This window comes from Anas acuta, chromosome 13 (assembly GCF_963932015.1).
Source record: "Anas acuta chromosome 13, bAnaAcu1.1, whole genome shotgun sequence".
In the NCBI taxonomy this organism is placed as follows: domain Eukaryota; kingdom Metazoa; phylum Chordata; class Aves; order Anseriformes; family Anatidae; genus Anas; species Anas acuta.
In genome coordinates this window covers 11,855,702-11,875,917 of record NC_088991.1, presented here as the reverse complement: position 1 = coordinate 11,875,917, position 20,216 = coordinate 11,855,702, and the positions used below count along the sequence as shown (strand labels likewise).

General features: G+C 61.4%; 1 protein-coding gene across 7 annotated transcripts in view; it reads left to right on the top strand.

The window, feature by feature from the left end:
- Positions 1-347: 347 nt before the first annotated feature.
- Positions 348-20,216, top strand: part of NLGN3 (neuroligin 3) — a 32,680-nt gene continuing 12,811 nt past the window's right edge. For 2 of the 7 annotated variants that reach the window (XM_068696974.1, XM_068696969.1), the window contains exons 1-3: positions 348-500; positions 15,983-16,698; positions 17,753-17,812. In XM_068696974.1, coding sequence (XP_068553075.1) covers positions 16,221-16,698; positions 17,753-17,812 — 538 coding nt within the window. In that variant the 5' untranslated portion in view covers positions 348-500; positions 15,983-16,220. Of the gene's footprint in view, positions 501-13,014; positions 13,373-15,124; positions 15,270-15,310; positions 15,330-15,982; positions 16,699-17,752; positions 17,813-20,216 lie in introns of those variants that run through there. The other 5 variants (XM_068696970.1, XM_068696972.1, XM_068696971.1 and 2 more) reach the window with 5 other exon arrangements.

The following is a 20,216-nucleotide window of genomic DNA, read 5'->3' as shown; positions in this document are numbered from 1 at the left end:
CCAGGGGGGTTGGGGGTGCTCGGGGCCCTGCGGGGGCTTCCTGGGCCGGGTGGGACCCCCGGGACACCGCAGGGCCCCCCAGGAGCGGGATGCTCACGGCCACACCGGGATGCTCGGGGCGCTGCGGGGTGCCCCGGGCGGTGCCGCTGCCGGTGCCCCCCTCCCGGGGGTCTGCCGGTGCCGGTGCCCGGGAGGGGTCCCCGGTGCCGGTGCGGTCCCGGGGGTGCGGTCCCGAGGTCGCAGAGCCCCGCAGGGACCGGGTGCCCCTCTCCGCGCATCCCTCGGAAGCGGGGCGGGTCCCGGGGGCCCCTCGGTGATACCGGCGGCGGCACCGAAGGGGTGCTGCGGCGGCGGCCCCTCCCCCGCCCGCCCCCGCCGTGCACGCGCCGCGCGCTCCCGGTGCGGGGTCGGGGCCGGACTGAGCGGAGCGCGGGGCGCGGAGCAGCCGCCGCCGCCGCCGCCGCCCCCGGCATGGCCCAGCCGCGCCGCCGCCCCCGACGGTGAGTGCGCCCCGACGGCCCCGGCCGGCACCCACCGGGCGGGAGGGGAGGGGGGCACCGGGACGGGGGGCACCGGGCGGCCGGGATGGGGCTCCCAAGGGAGGGCGGGGGCCGGTGCCGGTGGCGGTGCCGGTGCCGGGGGGGCCGTGCCGTGCCGTGCCGTGCCGTGCCGTGGCCGCCGTCCCGCGCGGTGTGTCGGGGGTTAACGGGCGGGGCGGCGGTAACGGCGGGGGTTAACGGGGCCGGATGAGCGGCCGCGGCGAGCCGGCGGGTTGCCATGGCGACGGGCTGAAAGGGGGATTGTGCGCCCGCCCAGCTGCGCGGCCCCCCCGCCTCGGCTCGATCCGCTCCAGCCCGGCACGGCCCGGCCCGGCCCGGCCATCGCGGCTCTGCCCCGTGCCGCCGGCTCCATCCCGGCCCGGTTCGGCCCGGCCCGACCCGGCTCGGAGCTGCCGTCCCCGGCCCCCTGTGCCCAGCGGGCTCCGCCGCGCCGGGTGCGCCCGGTCCCGGGCAGGGCGCACGGGGCGCTCCCGGGGGCTCCGGCACCGTGCGCCTTGGGCAGGGCTCGAGGCCGTGCGGCGGGACCAGGGGCAGCACCGAGGGGCGTGCTGCAGGCGGGCAGGGTGCTCCCGACAACGCAGCCCCCGTCCGCACCCAACGCCCTCCAGCCAGCTCTCCGCATGTCCCCCATGGCAGCGCATCCCGCTGCCCCTGCTCGCAGCCCGTCCCCAGGCTGCAGGTGGCTGTGCCGTGCAGCAGCAGGGCTGGACGTGCCCCCGTTGCCCATCACGCAGTGCTCTCGGGGAGCGCATGCACCCCTTGACCTCCTGTGCTGGACCAGAGCATCCTCGGCACCCTCCTGGGCAGGGCTGGGTGCCCCCAGGTCCCCGTGGGATCAGGGCTCTGCGGGCGGCAGCCACCGGAGCCGGTGTCTGCAAAATGGTTAAAGGCTGACATTTAGAGGTCACGCTTTTAGCATTGTGCATGTGTTTGCTTCATTTGCATTTGCAGTTAGCCCAGATCCTCGCTTTGCCGCTCGCATGTGCAGTTGCCATGGTTACACGGTACCGTCGGGATGGGGAGCTGGGTTGGACACCTGCAGACGTGCGGCTCCGAACCTCCCGAGCACCGGGTGGGAGACGCGGGGCAGGCTCCGGCCGCGGGCACGTGGGCGCCGCGCAGCCGTGTGCTCGGGAAATGGAGCCCCGGTGCCCATCTTGGCAGGGGCTGCGTGCCGCCGCCTCCTGCAGCCTTACAAGCCCTGCAGCACGCGTTTGGGGCAGCCCTGCTGGGCCCCTCACATCTGGATCTGCCCCTTTCGCAGCCCCCGTGCAGGCTCTGCACCCATGGAGGTGCCGGGCAGGTTGGTGCTGCTTTGCCCCATGCCCAGCAGCCTGCCGGGGCTCCAGAAGGTGGTTTGGGAATTGGCAGGGCGCTCGCTGAGGTTGCAGCTGTGGAGGTGGCAGCTTCTCTGGCTCTCCCCAGAGGGAGAGCGAGGAGATGGTGACGGCCAGACCCTTCCGACAGGTCCCTGTTGGCTTTGCCGTTGGGTCAAGGGAGGAGGGATTTTAGGACACCTTGTTTGGAAGGGATCTGGAGGTCATCAAGTCCTTTCAGCTCCACCTAAGCCATCCCTGACCAACAGCAGCTCTGCCAGCTCCCGATCCTCCTCTGTGACCGCGGTTCTGCCGCCTCCCCAGCACCTTGCTGCAGCCTTCCCTTCCCCTCCCTGCCAGGAGCCACCTCTGTGTGGCAGGTGGGCGAGAAGGGAAACCCTCGGAGCCATCCAGAGCCAACTGTGGCCTCGGGCAGACCTCCGTGGTGTGCCCAGGTGGCACTGGTGGCAGCCGCAGTGGTGAGGAACCCGGGTGGAAGCATGGAGGGATGGTGGGAGTCGGTGTGGATGGGGCACGGAGCGTGGCGAGCTGCTTTCTGGGCATGGCCTGCGGAGGAGCCGCAGAAGACCCTGAGGAGTTTCATGCATGGCACGGGAGGGCTGAGTACCCACGAGGTCTGTGCCCCTGTGCAGAGATGGGCACCCAGGAGCGATGGACAGGGACAGCTTGGCTCTGTCCTTAGGGCTTTAGTGCCGCTGGGATGGGACAGTCATTTGCTCCCTGTGGCATCCCAGACAGCGATTCCTCTGCTGATGAGCCGTGGTTATCTGCTGCTGCTGACAGAGCGTTTCGGAAGGCTCTTCTAAACCAGGGCCTGGCACTTGGACCTGCATCCCCAGCCAAAGCCAGGGCGTGCGCAGGTCCGTGGCACGGAGTCTGGCAAGGGCACGGCAGGAGAAGCAAGCAGGATGCGTCCTGGTGCTGGGTGCTCAGGGGGAAGCTGTGGCAGAGGCAGAGCTGCGTGGTGCCGCACGCTGGCTGAGAAACTCTGGTGGTCTCCTAACGTGATGTGACAGGGGACAGGGGGCAGGGACCGGGCTCTGCCCGGCGCTCTGTGTGCTGTCCTCAGCAGGATTCTGCAGGGCGTGTGAGGGGAATGAATAAAAGGTCCTGCCACCGCCAGCGCTGGTGGTTTGAACCCACATCACTCAGCCCCTGGAGGGAGTCTGACTGAGGGGGAGCTGGGGGGGAGCGGGAGCTGCGGGAGGGAGCAGGAGCTTGGGGGCACTGCCACGTCCTGCCCGCTGCGTGCAGCGCTTGGAAGTTTTGCCTGCTGGGGATACGTGCCAGTTGTTTGGTCACTTGTCTGGGCTCACAAGAGGTGATAGTGGTACATGATGAAACTGTGCTCCTGCTTCTTGCAGGCACGTGAGGAACCCCTGTCCTTGCTGCGTTGTCCGTCCTGCAGGGCTCAGGGTGTGGGGTGATGTCTGTGAGCAGGGCTTTGTGCCGGGCAGCGCTGTTTGGGCTGGGACTGCCTTGGCAAGGAGCTCTGGGGATTGTTGGTAAAGAAGCCTTGTTCCTGACACTGCAAAACGCAGAGCAGTGTAGTAACATCTGTTATTTTCAAACTGCATCCCAGCGTGAGCATACCCTGCGAGGTGCCTGGCAAGCGGAGCTGAAGCTCTGCCTTGTGGACAGATGCTCTGGCCGTGCCAGCGGAGCAGGTGGCAAAGTTTGGGGAAGGTTGCGTTAGGGAGCATTACAGGGCTCTGGCTGTGCCTGAGCCTTGTTTGGGTCTGGGCCGGGGCTGCTGGGGCTCTCCGAAGGCGAGGCCGTTTGGCAGAGCCTCAGGAAGGTTTCTGAGATGGGCACGGGGAGGAGACTTCTGAGAACACCCTTGGCATCACGGTCCCATCTGCGTGGGGCGCTGCAGAGATTTGCCCAACGCAGCCCCTCTCGGAGAGCTGCCACCCTGCAGGAGCACGAGAAGCGCGCCCCAGGGTGCGGTGTGACCTGCGGGTTGCTGGCACGGGGGTGGCCACGACTGAACAAGGCAAGGATCTTCGGGCTGGGAAAGAAACAACAGAGGATGGATCAGATAGAGCTACAGAAATCACAGGAGGCCAGGACAGAAAGGATGGAGGTTAACTGCTCCCTGATTCCTGCCATGCAAGTACAAGGTCACATCAAACGCCGCTAGCAGGAGGTGCAAACCAGGAGGAGGGGAGCTGCCGCTCACAGACGTGCTGCCAGAGCACACAAGTCCTCAGAACAAGGTGTTGCGAACAGCAAAACCTTACGCTGGCTCCAGGAGAAATGGGACAAGTTCAAGAAGGACGAGAGGTTCCCTGAGGACCAATAAATACACGGAGATACACTCGGACAGCTCCTGAGCTGCAAATTGCTCATGCTTCAGGCTAGCGGCAGGGAAGCGTGCAGGGCAGGGCGCACCTCTGCTTTGAGCCGTGATTTCCGTGATGTGCCCGTGGGAAGGCTGCAGCCAGCAGAAGCTCTGGGCTCTGCACTGGGTTTATCCCTGCCCAGCTCTGAGCTGGCACGGGGCAGGCCCTTGCTGAGTGCAGGATGCTTTCCCCTCTAGCAGCTGGGCTCCTGCCCCGGCGCTGCCCCAGAGCTCGCTGCGTGTGGGGGGCACGGTGGCATCGCAGGGACAGTGGGGAGCCACGAGGCTGGGCTTGGGAGAGGTCTTGTGGGAGGAGAGCCTGTGCTGGGCTGCGAGACCAGGGCACGGGGCTGGGCTGTAAGGGGACAGGCCCTGGGGAGCTGGGTGGCCGTGGTGCTGCCAAGCTGCTGGTGGCAACGTCATCTCCATCTCCGCCTCGCTGCCATTTTGTTCACCGCTGCCACTGGGCCCTCCCGCTCAGACGCTCACACGCTGAGGTTGTTTGGATGCTCACAGCCTTCAGGGGAGCCACGCGGTCACCCCTTGGCCACAGAAACCTCCTCTGGCCCCCACAGGGAGCAAGGCTTCAAAGCGGGCATCTGCCGAGGCAGAGCTGTGCTCGGGGACCTGGGCAGGGAGCACGGGTGCGCTCCTGGCACCGGGGCCGCCTTTCCTTGGCACTGCTGGTCCCTGCAGCCCGCCTGCTTGTCCTGCTTCATCCTCGCCTCCCAGGGCATCCGCAGGCTGCCTGATTTGCTCCGGTTCAGCTTATTTCTTAACACTAGGCAGCCTTTACAGTAAAACACATTAAAGGATTTTTGCCAGAGGTTTAAGGCTTTCTGCTTTTTGTGCTCGAAGATAGAAAATATGGGAGGAGAAAGCTACAAGGGAAAAATATAAAGTACATTTTGGATTAAATTTAAACAGGCTTCTTTCCTAGCTGCTGGCTTGCATGGCCTCAAGTCCTCAGCATGCCTTAGCAGCACGAGCGAGAGGGATTTTGCAGAGCTACCCTGCTGCTGGCTGACCCTCCAGCCCGCGTGTTCTCTGTGGTCTCCTTCTCGGTCGTGCCAGCTTTGGCTTTGTTTTAGGAACACGGGTGGCCAATGGCTCTTGCTGCAGGTGGAGGCTGAGCGGAGGCTGCCGTGCGCTAGGGCTGGGCTGTCAGCCTGCCTCCACCCCTGCAAGGCACAGGAGCTCAGCTCAGCTCTCCCGGTGCCCCCAGACAAAGCTTCGCCAGCAGCAGCTACCCTCGGTGGTGGGGTGGGGCGAGGATGCAGAGGGGCAGGGCGGCTTCTGCAGCACCCGCGTGCCTGCTCCGGGGGCGCACAAGTGTGAAATTCAATTTGTAGATAAGCCGTAGCGGGCGAGGAGCGCGGGGCCTGGCGTCTGCGGGAGGCAGGCAGTGTCTGGAGCAGCACAGCCTGCATGCACGGCGTGTCCTGCCTGCCAGCTCCTGGCCAGGCTGACGTCACCTCGCAGAGCGCTGGCTGCTGCAGGACGTGGCTGCTCGAAGCTGTCTCGTGTTCTCCCGGGGTCTGCAGCCCCGAGCTCGTCCCCCATCCCTGCACGGGGCCGGGGCGCAGCTGGCAGCGGGGGGGGGCTGATGCTGCAGGTGAGCTGGGCGGCTGGCAAGGACAGGCGTTGTGAGCGGGGCTGGCGCTTCCAGCAGCGCGTGGCATTTTCCCACCTCCATCTTCTCGAATTCCCTTCCTGATGTTTCCTGCGAGCCCTGCTTGCTGGCGGACACAGAGGGAACGGGCATTACAGTCTCAGTAAATGCTCGTGCTGTTCTGCTCATCCCGTGCGTTGGAACCAGTGCTTGCAAATCCCTTTTTTCTACCCCACTCCAGTAGCATCCGCGTCTCCCCTCCCTGAGCGCTCTGCAGAGCAGCAGCACAGCCCCTGCTGTGGGTGAAGACAATGCTGCTGTGAGCAGGGCAGCGCGGTCCCCTGAGCACTGAGCAGTGCCCTGGTGCTCTGCAGGAGCTGCCTCCAGCGGTGGAGCCCGGGGAAAGCCACAGTGCTGCGAGGCAGTGGCTGGCTGCTGGTGCCACTGGGTCTGGACAGGCACCAGCGTGGTGGTATTAGGGCGATCAGCCTGTCCTGCTGTTCCTTGCCAGTCGTGGCTTTCCAGCTTCCTGAGGGAGTGAGCCTAGCCCTGCTGCCTGCTCTGTGATCATAGAGGGGTGGCTCCGTGCGGATCACCTGCACGCCCCTTGCACAGGGATGTGCTGTCCTTGTGGAGCCGCTGTGCTCCGTATCCTCGCTGCCTTGCTGGCTGACTTGGTGTCTGGTGGAGCAAGACAGGGCGGTGCAGGAAGGTGGTGGCTGGACACTGCCAGATAACTTGGAACATAATCTCTGCACAGGGAAACAGACTAGTTACGTTGTCATTCAGCTTCCATGGAAAAGCTAGTTCCTGCTTCTCTCCAACCATTTTCCTTATATTTGTTCTTTGCCCCATTACTGATTACCTTCGCGCTGTATCATCCCCATGACCTGGCTTACCGCTCAGCCCCGTGAAACTTTGCTCGGCTGACGAAGTGATGGATAGTGATATCAGAAGAAATAGGTGACTGGGACAGGTGTCAGTAAAGGAAACAATCCTTTATCAGCTCTGCTGTTGAAACCGGAGGTTCTCACAACCGCATTCCAGATTACAACCTGTGATTAAGTGCTTTTGGCTTCCTGCTTTGAGTCAGTAAAAATGAAACGCTGATGGCTTATTTTGGTGTAGCTGTTCCTGTTCAAAGCACTCTTGGATTTTGTTGTCCACCCTCTCCAGTCGCATTCGCAGGAAGTCTTTGTATTTTAAGCTGCAGTCGGTTCCTCTCTGCCCAGCCCACCTCCTTACATTTATAGAGCCTCCTCCGGACCACGCTATTCCACGGGAAGCATTGGCTGCGTGCGCTCAGCCTGCCTGCGCTCCCTGTGCTTCCCCAGCCTCCCTCCGAGCGTGCATGAAGCTGTTGGCACGGGTGGTGGTCGGGGCAGGGCAGTGTCCCGTGCAAGCTGCCCATGGCCTGGTGGCCAGAGGGGGGTCCCTGGCCTTGGTGCAACTGGGTGCCTAGAAAGGAGCGTGGGGGATTGGGATACAAGACATTTTGGGGAAGGACATGCCATCAGAGCTGGGTTTCGTACTTGCTGTTTGGTTTGGGGCCTTTCAGAAGTGGGGGTGTCACTGCACGAAACCAGCCTCTCTGGCACTGGTCTCCTTTCTTTATTAAATTTCAATCCTGCTGTTGCTAACTCAGGAAATACAAACATATTTGGACATAGAGTTTCGGAAGGTTGTTCCTCTGAAAAGAGTCTCGTGTTTGTGTAATTGCTCCCTAAAGTGGTTCAGTCATAACAATTAGTGTTGGAGGAAAAACCGGGGGCCCTGCTAGGCACGGTTGTTTCGGAGGCGGTTGTTCGGGAGAGGACACAGAAGCCGCTGCTCTGGCAGATGTGAGGGGGATGGCGACGAGCAGCTGGGATAATGTCAGCGCGCAGCTCGAGAGCTGGGGAAGGAAGCGCGGGGAGCTTGCTTGTGCCGGCAGCGTGCTCTTTGCCGGGTGAGGTTTGCACCAGTCGCTAGCTGCCGAGTGTGGATCTTAGCTCACAGAGCTATTTCCCCAGCATGGCCGAGGTGGTCGATGCCCCACAGGTCACTAGCTGGCACTAACCAGCCCGGTGCCCTTCAGGTGGCCTTGGCGGTGGGCCCGGTGCTGGGCTCAGCCCGCTGGGTGCTGAAGGGGTGGCCAGGCACTGGAAGGGTTGCGGGCAGGGTCTAGGCTCCCCAGGGCAGTGGTCATGGCACCGAGCCTGGTAGAGTTCAAGAAGTGTTTGGACAACGCTCTCAGAGGTAGAGTTTGTTTTTGGGGTGGTTCTGTATGGAGCCAGGAGTTGGACTCAGTGATCCTGTGGGTCCCTTCCCATTCGATGGCTCTAGCAGCAGCTGAGGACACTTGGGTTTCTCAGGACTGGAGGACAGGAGGTTGGGGGTGTCCTCATGGCACCCTACATCGTCCTGAGGAGGGGATGCGGGGAGGGAGGTACTCCTCCCTTCTCCGGGTATGTAGTGACAGGATGTGGGAATGTCTCACAGCTGCACCAGGGGAGGTTCGGACTAGATATTAGCAAAATCTCCTTTACCAAGAAGGTAGTTGGCAAGGGAAGAGCTTCCTGGGGAGGTGGGAGATGCCCAGCACCTGTCCGTGTTTGATGTATTTGGATAACACTCGAGGAGCTAAGTTTTAACCTGGGGTCTGCCCTGAGGTATTCTGACTCTGACTCAGTCTCAGTGATCTCTGTGGACCCCTTCCAACTGGCACTACTGCTCTACCCTACTTGACACCACTCTGCCTCTCTCGCCAGCCTGGACAGGGCCCATTGAAGCTGCCGTCCAGCAATGCCCCATCTGGCTATTGCTAAGGGCGCAGGGCGCAGCATGTGCAGCCCTATTGCAGGGGCTTCTGGACAATCCTCCGGGGCTCTCTGATCTGCCAGGCTGGGTCAGGCGCTCTTCCTTCGCTGCCAGTTGTTCTGGCTGGGGAGCAAGCGCGTGTGTATCCGTGCCAAGGCCGTGGCACTGTGTTTGCTGTTTAGACAGTGGTTCTCATTAGCCTCTGCCCCTGCAGGGAAGCGTTTGTGAACTGAATCCGTGCAAGCGGCAAGGTGAGGGAGAGAAAAGCTGCTGCCGTTTCTTTGTGCTGAGGTCAGGGAAGCTGCAACGTGAGATAATCCAGATTATTTCTCCCCAGAACGTGGCACTGAACGGCCTACTTCCAGCAGCTGTCTGTGAGCGGCGGGGAAGTCCGGCAGCCCACCAAGAGGCTGCTGCCGCTGCCCTCTTCACAGCCAGGGATCTGTCCCACAGCCTCTTGCTCGCACAGCAGCTGCTTGCTGTGCCGTGCGGCCCTCCCCCAGCCTTCTGCACGCTCCTGGCAAGCAGTGAGTGGGAAGGTCAGTCGAAATGGAGACCGGCTCAAGGTGAACGTGTGGCCCACGCCCAGACAGCCCAGGCTGACGAACACAAGGTTGTCCTTGGATCCTCTACGGAGGCCACCCTGCACTTGCATCGGCAGTATTGGGTGCTTACCCCACCACTGTCCCTGCTGCAGTGCTCACCGGCTGTCCTTCAGCAGCATCGCCGCTCCCTGCACAGTGACACTGAGATACTGCCTGCGTTTTTGGAGCTTCTGATGCTAAATGGGAGTTGGAAGGGAGCCAGGTTATGTCACCCACTGGGTTGTGTGCCTTCTGGAGGAGGCAGGAGCAGGGCGTCGAACAGTGCACTGGGATCGGCACCAAAAATCACAGAATCACAGAATGGCTTGGGTTGGAAGGGCCCTTAAAGCCCATCCACTTCCATCCCCCCCTGCCATGGTCAGGGATGCCACCCACTAGATCAGGTTGCCCAGCGCCTCATCCACCTGGTCTCGAACACCTTCAAGGTGTGGGTCACCCGCAGCTTCTCGGGGAGGCCAGTTCCAGTGAAAAAGAAAGTCTGGAAAGGCAGGAGTGTGGGCAAGGGAAAGGTCTGCCTTGCTCCTGGAGTCCTTCCCGAGGCGGGCAGGATCTGCTTCTTCCTGAAGGACCTTTCACCAGGCGTGGAGGAAATGGGGCCGGACCAGATCGCAGCAGGGGGCCGTGGGCACGGCAGCAGAAGTGGCACCGAAATTTCTAGGGATTTGGGGCAACATTTTTGCTGTTTTGAATGGGAGCTCTCGAGGATCTCGGCATGTGTCTGGGAGTTGTCTAAGAGCTCCTGTCCCACATATGTTCCTGCAGCACTGAGGAACTTAACCGAGGCTTCTCTTGAGGTCTCTTATCTTTCTTCTCCCCAGGGCATTGGATGCACAGCTGAGTGTCTCATCGGCTCCTGGCGTTCAGCTTTGCTTAAGTACTGGTGATACTGTGGGTAGAAGTTAGAAAAGGCGGGTCACAGGGAAGTATCTGGCAACTGAAGTGGATGAGGGTGAGGTTTGTGGCTGTTTTTCCCTCTGTACCACCAGAGTGACTGTGGTGCCATGCTATCGGAGGTGTTGCAGATGTGCCTCTGGGAGGAGGATGAGATGGGGGCACGGGGCGCTCAGGGAGACCTGCAGAGCAGGGGACAGCTGTGGTGGGCTCCGTGCTGCTGGGAAGCTTCCAGAGTGCTCTGCTCCCTCAGAGCCTCCGAAACACTGATGGTTTCATGGCCGAGATGGCTCTTCTTTCACTAGATGCTGAGCCACCAAGGGCAGGGACAGAGCTGCCAGCCAGGGGAATGAGAAGTGGAGGGGACTGGGCTGGAGGGGACACCGAGGTGTCATTTGCTCTGTCCACCTGCCTTGGAGCACCCTTTGCTGATGAGCTTACCGTTACCCTTCCCTGGTGTACACCTGGCTCTTCTTTCTTAACGTGGAAGCGTCTCCTCCTGCCACAAAGGAATTCCGCACTTCACTCACACGAGCGAAGCAGCAATATATTTATTGATGAAAATAGCGATTTAGCAGTGCTTAATTGTGAGCGAGACAGCGATTTAACAATTTTCTAATGGTAAATGTGACATTAACAAGATTCGTGATGGCAAGGCCACTTCATTATTTACTGCACAGAGGAGAGGGTCAGACTGCAAGCCTCAGGGAGACCCTCACGGTGAGCCAGGAGGTTCAGCACGGAGTTCCTTTTGCTGTCCAAACTCCGAGAAGCCTAGATATGACCGGATCCTATCCCAATCCCAGGCTTAACAGTTTATGCCTGGAGGACTGTGTGCACATCAATCCTTTATGTCACTTGGCTAAGCTAACGAGGTTGGAGCATGCTTAGTAAATTACTTGCAGAGTTTCAACAAGCTAGCTAGCAGTCACCTGCTGAGCATCTGTCACAGGTAAGGGATCTCTCGGCTTCAAGGAGTAGCCTTGAGAGGCGTCCCTGCTCAAGGAGATCCTGGCACCCAGCTCAGCAGGCTCTGGGCTGTCCTCTGTTTATGGGGTAAGATGACTGATGACTAGCTGTATCTGCATGCCAGCTGGGTTTGGGTGGTGCATGCACCTTTAGCCCTTGGATCTGTCTCCCCCGAGTCCACCTTGAACCCAGCTCAGCTACCATGATGGGATGTGTCCATCAGGGTCACCACCGATGGCTCTCGTCCACGGAGGGTCAGGCTTTAGGGCAGGGGAAGGATGCTGCCATGACTGCCCTAGCACTGAGTCCAGCATCAGAGTGTTCTGGGCGTTTTTTTGCAGCAGCCTTTCCACGTTGTAAAACTGCTCCTGCTGACAGGACTTGTCTTCCAGGCTTCTGTTCAAGGCCATGCTTCCCAGGCTTTTTGTGGCCTTGCTGGTCTCCTGTGGCCTCTCTTGGTTGGCCCAAATCTTTTTGGGGATGAAGCGGTTCTCTAGAGGAGAACAGCATCATTGCTTGATGTATCGTTATGAGCTGGAGGAGAGCAGAATAACGAGAGGCAGTTCGTGTGCCTTTATAAGCTGTCCTACACATCCTCCGGTACTTGCCCGTTCCTGTGACAATGACACGCTGGCTCACGCTCAGGTTGTACTCCCCTGTAGCCCTTTTGACCCTTCTGGCAGAAGCACTGTTGCCTTTTCTTCCCCAGCCCGCATTTATGCTGCTGCTTTCTCCTGCCAGTGCCTCTCAGCCCTGCCCATCACCGCTCAGCCCTCTCTCCAGTTTGTCAGGAGCACGTCAACTTCCAGCCCTGGCCTCCAAAGCCCTGGGTGTTGTGTGCAGATTTTAAAACATACCTCGTCCTGTCGTTTAGGTCACCCAGAGAAACGCTGAGCTGTACCAGCAGCGGGGCAGACCTTGCTGAAACCCTGCTTGTCCCCGCTCAGCGTAACCGAGTGCCGCTGGTACCCATTTATTGCTGTGCACGAGCTGTGTGATGGATTGAATGCCCAGAACTGCTCCCCCAGCGCTGCAGGACAGGGAAACGTCTGCCTGCAGTGTGGATGAGAAACCTGGTGTCAGAAAGACCCGCTGGGCGCAACCCGTTGTGCTTAACCACCGCTCCGTGGTGTTACCCTCCAGCACCAACCCAGGCCAAAACCCTCGGAGGGTGAGAGCTGAGGATGGCTGGCAGAGAAATGCTGGGGCCAAGGGACATGGGAGCATCAGCCCGGTGCTGCTGCAGCTCCTGTGCTCCCGAGGTTTGTGCAGCACCGCCGGCCAGGCAGAAGGCACCGCAAGAGCCGAAATCGCTGCGTGCAGGAGGAGAGCAGCGAGGGGGCTGGCGGGGAGGGAAGCAGCGGGGTGCGGATTGCTGGGAGGGGAGCGGAGATCCGATGCGAGGGCCCGGCCTGGCAGCGCTCGCCCACAGCTCTCAGCCAGCAGAGGTGTGGATCCGACTCTTGTGGCTGGCGCGGGGACGCCTCGCTGTGCATCTGCAACCGCGGCTTCGCGGGATCCGCCTGCTCAGGTTTCCATGGAGAGCGTCTTGTTGTTGGGGAGGGAGCAGCCTGGCAGACAGTACAGTCGTGGAAATACCGATACAGCGTTTGTTTTCCAAGATGCATGAATAAAATCATTAACAGTTAGCAGCCTCACTTCCTCCGCTCGCACCAGCCGCCCTCCGCGGTCTGGCAGGACGACCCGGGATGCCTGCAGCGGCTTTATTCTCCCGGCTCCTCGCTCGTGCGTTCGTCTCGGTGTCCCCAGCTTGGCCGTATCTGCCCGGGCGAGCCGGGTTTCACTTCCAGTTGGCAGCCTCCATTTCCTACTGGCAGCCTCCAGCGCTCGCGAGGGCTGCGGGGAGGCAGCAGCCACCTTTGCCGGGGGAAGAGCTGGGCTGGCCGGGAGCAGCGGGAGGAGCCGTAGGCGGCTCATCCTGGGGACGCTTCGCTCCCACCTCCCGTGGGATGCGAGGGAATAGCTTCCCGAACGAAACGTCCTCTCCTGGATCTTCTCCTTCATTACTGCGTGCGCCTGGGCAGGCTGGGGGAAGGAGCCTTCAGCCCCGCTGGGGTGAGCACAGCGATGCAGGGCTCCTGCAGCTGCCCCCGGGGACACCTTGGTGGAGAGGGCTGGGCGCTGGTGTTGGTGGCAGCCCGTGGATATTAAATTAAGGCTAAATTCCCCTACTAAATGTTACGCTAACACGAAGTTACAGCAGGGAGCGCAGAGCGCAGAACAGCAATATGCGGGTAAGATGTGTTTCGGGGGGATTGTAATCATCCCAAATGAGGCATTTGAAACCCAGGGAGTTCCAGATTTAGGGCTTGCGTTGTTTTTGTTTTTGTAATTGAAAACCAAGCCAAATATAGGAGGGTTTAGGAGCATGTTGCTGAGATTGTTTGGGTGCCTTTATTCTGTGCTGCAGGGGCATCGGCAGATGGAGGAGAAAAGTCTGTAAAAAAACGATGGAACCAAATCTGGAATTACAAATGTTCAAATAGCGTGATGTGGATTTTATTGTCAGCACTCTGTGGCTCTCCGAGGTAACATTCGGGTTGTTGGGTCTTGACTGTGCATCTCTATCTGGACACACTTGGCTGTTGCTAACGTAACTCATCTCCGTCTCTGATGCTTCACACAGCTCATAATTTGAGACAACTGCAAATCCCGTAGCATGATTTTATTTGCATTATGGAAGTGTACTTGGAACTTTAATTCTACCATAACAGACAGTTTTTTGTCTTCAGATTTCCCTGTGTTTTACAGAGCTGTTGGAAGAGCCATGGGTGAGGATTAAGCAACCCAAAAGGATATCTTGATAGCATAATCTGGAGGAGATATAGCAGGAAGCTGTTTTGGGCTCTGTTTTACTTTTTAAAAAATAAAATAAAACTATCTCTTCATTGTGCAGTACACAACGACACAGCGGCTATGCCAGGTGTGCAGCCACCCCAAGGATGGGAAGCGGGTGGTGAGTTCAGCCCTAATTTTGTGGTGCCCGGTGTGCCTCACGCTGTGAAATCCCTTGGCTGAGGCAGTGCCGGAGCTGCCATGCTCAAGGCGATGCACGGCCACGGCTCTGGGAGAGCTCGGAGCCAGGGAATCCTCTGGTAAGCCACAGGGCTGCGGCGTGCTCCTGCAGAGCAGGAACGAGGGCTGGCAGCGAATGGCTCTGCCGGGAGCTACGGGCAGTATCGAGGCTGCCTGTAGCGCCCAGGCGTGCCAACGAGATACGACACTCATTAATAATTTGGCTTCATCCTAACCCGCGGCATCCAAAGGACGAGGACAGATGATGTGGGCTGGATGCTTTGCCTTCCAGCAGCGCCGTGCTCAGCAGATGAGCGATGGTTTTCCTCCGGAGCTGGGGCAGCAGCAGCAGTGGTGTGACCGCAGAGCTCGGGGTGCTGGGGTGCCTCGGCTGCCTTTCTGCCCTTGGTACGCTTCTTTTGCCCTTGCACTGCTTTTTGTAGGCTCCAGCACCTGTTTTGGGGTAACGCAGCAGTGTCAGCATCCTGCAGTGCATGCTTGTCTGGTGCCACCTCCCCTGGTCAGGCAGCAGGCGGGGGCACAGAGCAGGATGCCCCCAGCCGTGACACCTCACCCCTCAGGGCTGTCCCCAGCCGGGTGTCCCCGGGCCATGCCCAGGCCCTGGATATTGCTGCTCCTCCTCGCCCATCGCTCCTGGTGCCGTCCCTGTCTCACACCGCTGCTGTCTGTGGGCTCTGGAAGCACATCTGCGTTCCCAGCCCTACACAGCCTCACTGCTCGGGTGGACCGGATGCAGCAACGTGATTTTCTGGGCTGAGTGTTTCTTATTACGCCTGTCAGACACTGATTTCTGAGCCTGCTGTGTTCCCTGGGCATACCAGGAGGGCAGGCACAGCACAGGCCCATTTCCTTAATGACCGGCAGTGAATTGCCTGCACATGTGCAGTGCAGATTTGAGACGCCCTCTGTGTATTTTTTTTTTTTTTTCTCTGCGGATTTTCCTCGTTGGATGAGGTGTTCTCCATTAGTGGAGTCCCTGCCCAGCTGAGCCTTGAGCAGAGCCTCTTCCTTCCATCTGCACACAGCCCTTATTTTGTGCTCCAGTAATTCCAGTGCAGCTCTGCTCCCCTCCGAGCTTCGGAGAGCTTTTACCAGGTGGGCACCTAAGGATGCTCTGGGGCCAAATGGAGGTGCCCTGCTGCCGTCCCCGCCAGGGTAAGCACGTGTGGCTGAGACGGGCGGCAGCCTCTGACCCCCTCCCCGAGCAGTGCCTTCAGCAGGGACCGGCTCACCGAGGCCAGGAGCCCACGAGCGAGCGTGGCCACGGTGTGCCCGTCCCCGGGAGCCGGGGGGAGGCGAGGGGGGGCCCTTACATAAGCCCTGAATGCGGCAGGCGGAGCGGGGAGGGGAAGGGCAGAGCGCTGGAAATCCAGGCAGCCTCCAGCCAGGGCTCCCCACTGCAGCCCTGCACGCTGACATGCGGCCTCAGGTCCCCGTCCCCAGCCACCTGCCCGGTGTCCGTGCCCCCCGCCACCCCGTGTGGGGCAGCAGAGTGGGGGGGGACGTGGCCATGGACCCCTGCCCACCCAGCAGCCGGTGCCGGGGGTCCCTCTGTGCCATGGGTGGGCTCAGTGTGTGCGGCCGGGCGCTGTCTGTGTGTCCGCACGTGCTCGGGGCTCCGTCTCCTGGAGCACCTCGGGTGTTCCCCAGCATCCCAGCCCGGGCTCCTGCCCCGGGGGGGTGAACGCCAGCCCCTTCTCGAGCACGGGGAGCGCTCTGCGCCCAGGTAGGAGCGGGCACCCCCGGGTGCTGCAGCCCTGTGGCTCTTTGCAGGGTGTCTGCTGTTAATTCCCTCCGTCTCTCCGCAGCATCAGCAATCCCAGCCGGGCCGGGCCGTTCGAAGGGGGACCGCAGCAGGCAGCTCGCAGGCTCTGAGGCACGGCGGCACGTCGCTCTGGGGCGCTGTCCCTGAGTCTCCGGGCTCTCCCGCCCCACGGATCTGGCCGTTCCTGCTGGGCAAACCGGAGGCTTGCGGTGATGGGGATGCGCTGAGCCCTCGCCCCAGGTAGCTTCAGGCCTGGATGTTGGTGCTGCTCCTCCCGGACGATGTGGCTGATACTCTGGAGAAGCCCTCTCTTGCCCCCTGTTCTCCAAGTGCCTGAGCTGGTGGCCGGCTGGGACCTGCGTCTCGCCCTGTGGGTCCTGAGCTTCGCCTCGGCCGTCGTGCGCATGGAGGGCCAGGTCTACTCTCCCACCGTCAACACGCACTATGGGAAGCTGCGGGGGGTGCGCGTGCCGCTGCCCAGCGAGATTTTGGGACCCGTGGACCAGTACCTGGGGGTGCCTTACGCCGCCCCCCCCGTCGGGGAGAAGAGGTTCATGCCCCCCGAGCCGCCGCCCTCCTGGTCGGGCATCAGGAACGCTACCCACTTCTCGCCGGTCTGCCCCCAGAACATCCACAACGCCGTTCCCGAGATCATGCTGCCCATCTGGTTTACCTCCAACCTGGACATCGTGGCCACCTACATCCAGGACCCCAACGAGGACTGTCTGTACCTCAACATCTACATCCCCACGGAGGATGGTGAGTCCCCGCCGGGGCGCCCGCAGGAGCGAGCGCTCTGGGAGGGCAGGGGGGGCCGCCCTGCCCCTGCCCCTGCCCCTGCCCAGCAGCGGTTGGTCTCACCTGGGTGTTGTGTTTGCCGCATGTGGTTGTGGACCCTGCAGCATGCTGTCTGTTCGTGGAAAGCTTCCTCTGGCCACTCAGCTCGCCCTCAGCTGCCATCTCTGTCTCGCGTGCTCCCGCCCCTCCACGCCTCTCGGTCCCCCCCCCTCTCTCTCCCTTCCACCTCCATGGCATCGTCACGGGTTCCTCTCTTGTGTTGCTAAATCTGAATCAGACTCTCTGACCGCAGATCCACAGAGCGACGAGCTGGTTTGTGCTCCCCAGGCGCCGAGTGCCAGGTTCTGTCTTGAGTTGGTTTGGGTTTGTCCTTCCTCCCCCCTTCCCACCCCCAGGTCCATGCGCTAGCCGTGGGCACGGGCTGCGGCCGCCGCTGGGAGGAACACTCTGCCTCTCCCGGGGCCGGGCTGCTCGGGCCAGGAAGGGGCCACAGAGCCCTTTTTAGGGCCGCAAAAGCCCTTTTGGGGGATCCTGGCGCAGGCGGGAGGTTGGGGGCATCGCTCTGCAGCTGCAGCCGAGCATTTGGGGGGCACGGTCCCGCGGTGGTGAGGCCGAGCAGCACCGGCTGCCTCCTGGCTAACCTTTTCCTTCGCAGGGCACCCCACCTGAACCGTAAGTAGAGGGTGGAGGAGGCAGCACCTTGCCCACGTGCCCGCCACAGCCTCACCACCGCGGGAGCCCCGGGGGGCTGCAGGGGGCTGGATGGGACACGGGGCAGCTCTGCCCCGCTCAGGGCAGCCTCGCCGGCTCTGCCCCTCCGTCCCGGTGGGCTCTCGGCCGCCCCTTCCCACCCGCCCAGCACGGCTGGCCCAGAGTTTTCCTCCCACGGCGCCGCTCCCTCCCCACCTCCCGCGGTCCCGGGGCGGCGGGTGGGCGGCAGCGTGGTTGTGATTGCATGCCCCCCTCCAGCCGGTGGAGCCTCCTGTTATTTTGTAGTCTTTTATTCATTTTACAGTAAAACGGATTTCCAAGGAATGCACCCGAAAGCCCAACAAGAAAATATGTAGGAAAGGAGGTATGTAGCAAGCCGACCGGCAGAGAGGCACAGAGAGGAAAGAGAGAGAGAGTGAGAGAGAGTGAGAGGGTGCCTGTCGGTTCTCTCTGGCCCCGCGGCGTGCTCCTCCAGCGCCTCTCTGTGCCGCGACCGCCCGCGGGCCCCGAGCAGCCCTGCCCCGCTGCCGCCCGCTCCCCGCACGCAGGGACCCGCGGGTGCTGCGGCCGCCTGGGCTCCTGCCCCGCGGCCGGGCTGAGGGCAGAGCAGGATGCTCCTGTGCTCCCGGGCCTTTCAGAACAGCTGCTGGCAGGCTGAGCCCCTGCTTCCCGGTCCCTTTGGTCATGGGGAACGCATAAATGCGCCTGTTCCCAGAGCAGGCAAGGGGCTCCCTCCCACCCATGGGAACCGACCCGCTCAGGGGGGCACCTGGCTGTAGATGGGGCCTGAGCTCTTCCCCTCGTTGCATCCCTGGTCGTTAGCAGCCAGAGCCCTGTGGTTAAAGCATCAGTCCTGGCCTGGCCGTGTAAACCCTGCCGTGTTCTGCCCCAGCCCCCTTTCTGCCCTCGGCTGTGCTGGCAGGGCTGTGTGCATCCCTATATTCATCCATCCACACGCATACAGACACTCCCAGACACGGCTGTGCGAGCTCAGGATGTGCTCTCCACCTCCTCAAATCGCACCCTCCCTAAGCTGCAGCCTCCCCGGAGGCGGCAGAGCATCTCCAGCGCAGACACAGCTCCGCTTTGTCTCGTCGCTGTCTCCAGGGCTGTGCGGGGCTCCTCCCGCTGCACTGCAGCTTGGGCACCCAAAATAATCCCGATCCAACCCCAGTGCCACAGGCCGGGGAGCAGAGATGCACAAACCAGACCCCTCCTATCTCCCTTAATCCCTGGAGGATGCTGCCTCCATCCCACCGCCCAGCCCCACGCAGGCAGGCAGAGCCCAGGCTGCTCCCTGCATCGCCCCATCCTCCTCGCTACCCCGAGGTGCCCGCGGCCGGGCCAAGCAGCTCTTCTGAAAGGCTCAGGAGGAGGTGTCCTGCCGGGCTGGAGCTGCCCTCCCCGCCTGCCGCCGCCTCCGCACCGCCGTGCCGGGCACCCCGCGCAGGGGGCCCCGGCTCTGCCGCTTTTCTCTTCGTGCCCCCGCGTTTCACGGGGCTGGCGCAGCTGGGCTCAGAGGTTTGGGGAGCTCTTTTCCTTCCAGCGACTATTTTTTTTGTTGTTGTTGTTTTTCTTTCCCCCCCCCTCCCTGAGTTCTGTCGTTTGGTTTCTTTGCTTTGCTTTTCCTGTGGCTGTCCTGGCTATTCACACGCCATCTCTCCGAGTGCCAAGGCTGCCCCTGAAAGGGCTGGCGCATTAGGGAGTCTCCGCACGCCGCCTCCGGCGCAGGCTGTGCCAGCGACACCGAGACACTTCAAAGCGCTTCCTCTCCCGGCCCTCTGGGGCTGGGGTCCCCGCGGGAGCCCCCCGCAGCCCGGGCAGAGCAGAGGGGCTTGGGGTAGGGCAGGAGAAGGGGTGGCAGAGGGCACGATGAACCACCTCGGGTGCCTTCTCCTCCTTGTTCTGCCCCCCACCAGCTCTGCCCGCCAGCAGTTCCCCCGCAGTGGCTCTGAGGATGCCTTTGGTGGCTGTGCCATGCGGTGGCAGCTCCCGGGGAGGCGGCGGGGATGTGCCTCCTGCCCTGTGCCTCCTGCCCCGTGCTGGCAGAGCCAGGGATCTGGGCATCCAGGCGTGATGTGCAGAGGATTAAAGCGCCCAGCTGCTGCCGCTGCCCTTCAGCTCCGGCCGCTGAGCTGGTGTGTGTTGACTCGAATTAATTGAATCACTTGTGAAGAGGCACTTAGCTCTGAATGTCCTGGGTTAGTAGTGCTTAGGGCGAGGATAACACACCTGCAGCGCTTGTTTGTTCGGACTTGGTGTCGTTTGAACATCATCTTGTCCAGCAATGCTCCTGATTACTATTTCTAAGGCCATTTTGTGTATGACTGGTCAACGAGCTCTCCTCTCGCAGAGCGGGAGCCTGTCTAGTATTTTGGTGGTTAGAAATGCCTCGGCTCTCACCTTGCTGTTGTTTTCATCTCATAGCGGCCAAAGGGCTAAGATTTTATCAGAAATCATCCCCGTCTCCACGAGACACAAAAACGTCCCTGTCTCCCTGCCCTAATTCCTGCTTGGGTGCACATCGCTCCCCTCTCCTGGGACAGGGCAGGGCAGCAGCACTTTGGGACTAATTAGCCATGCACAGCGCAGGAGGATCTGTTGAACCATCTAGCTTCAGCTGCTGCTCGTGTTTTGCTGTGAAATTAAAGCTCTGCCCACCAGAGGAGCGTGTACGTGCACACAGCACAGGGCCTATGGATGCTCGTGTCAGACCCCCTGGTTTTTATTAGGGACCAGCCTGGCCGCTGTGGCGTGGCTGGGGGCAC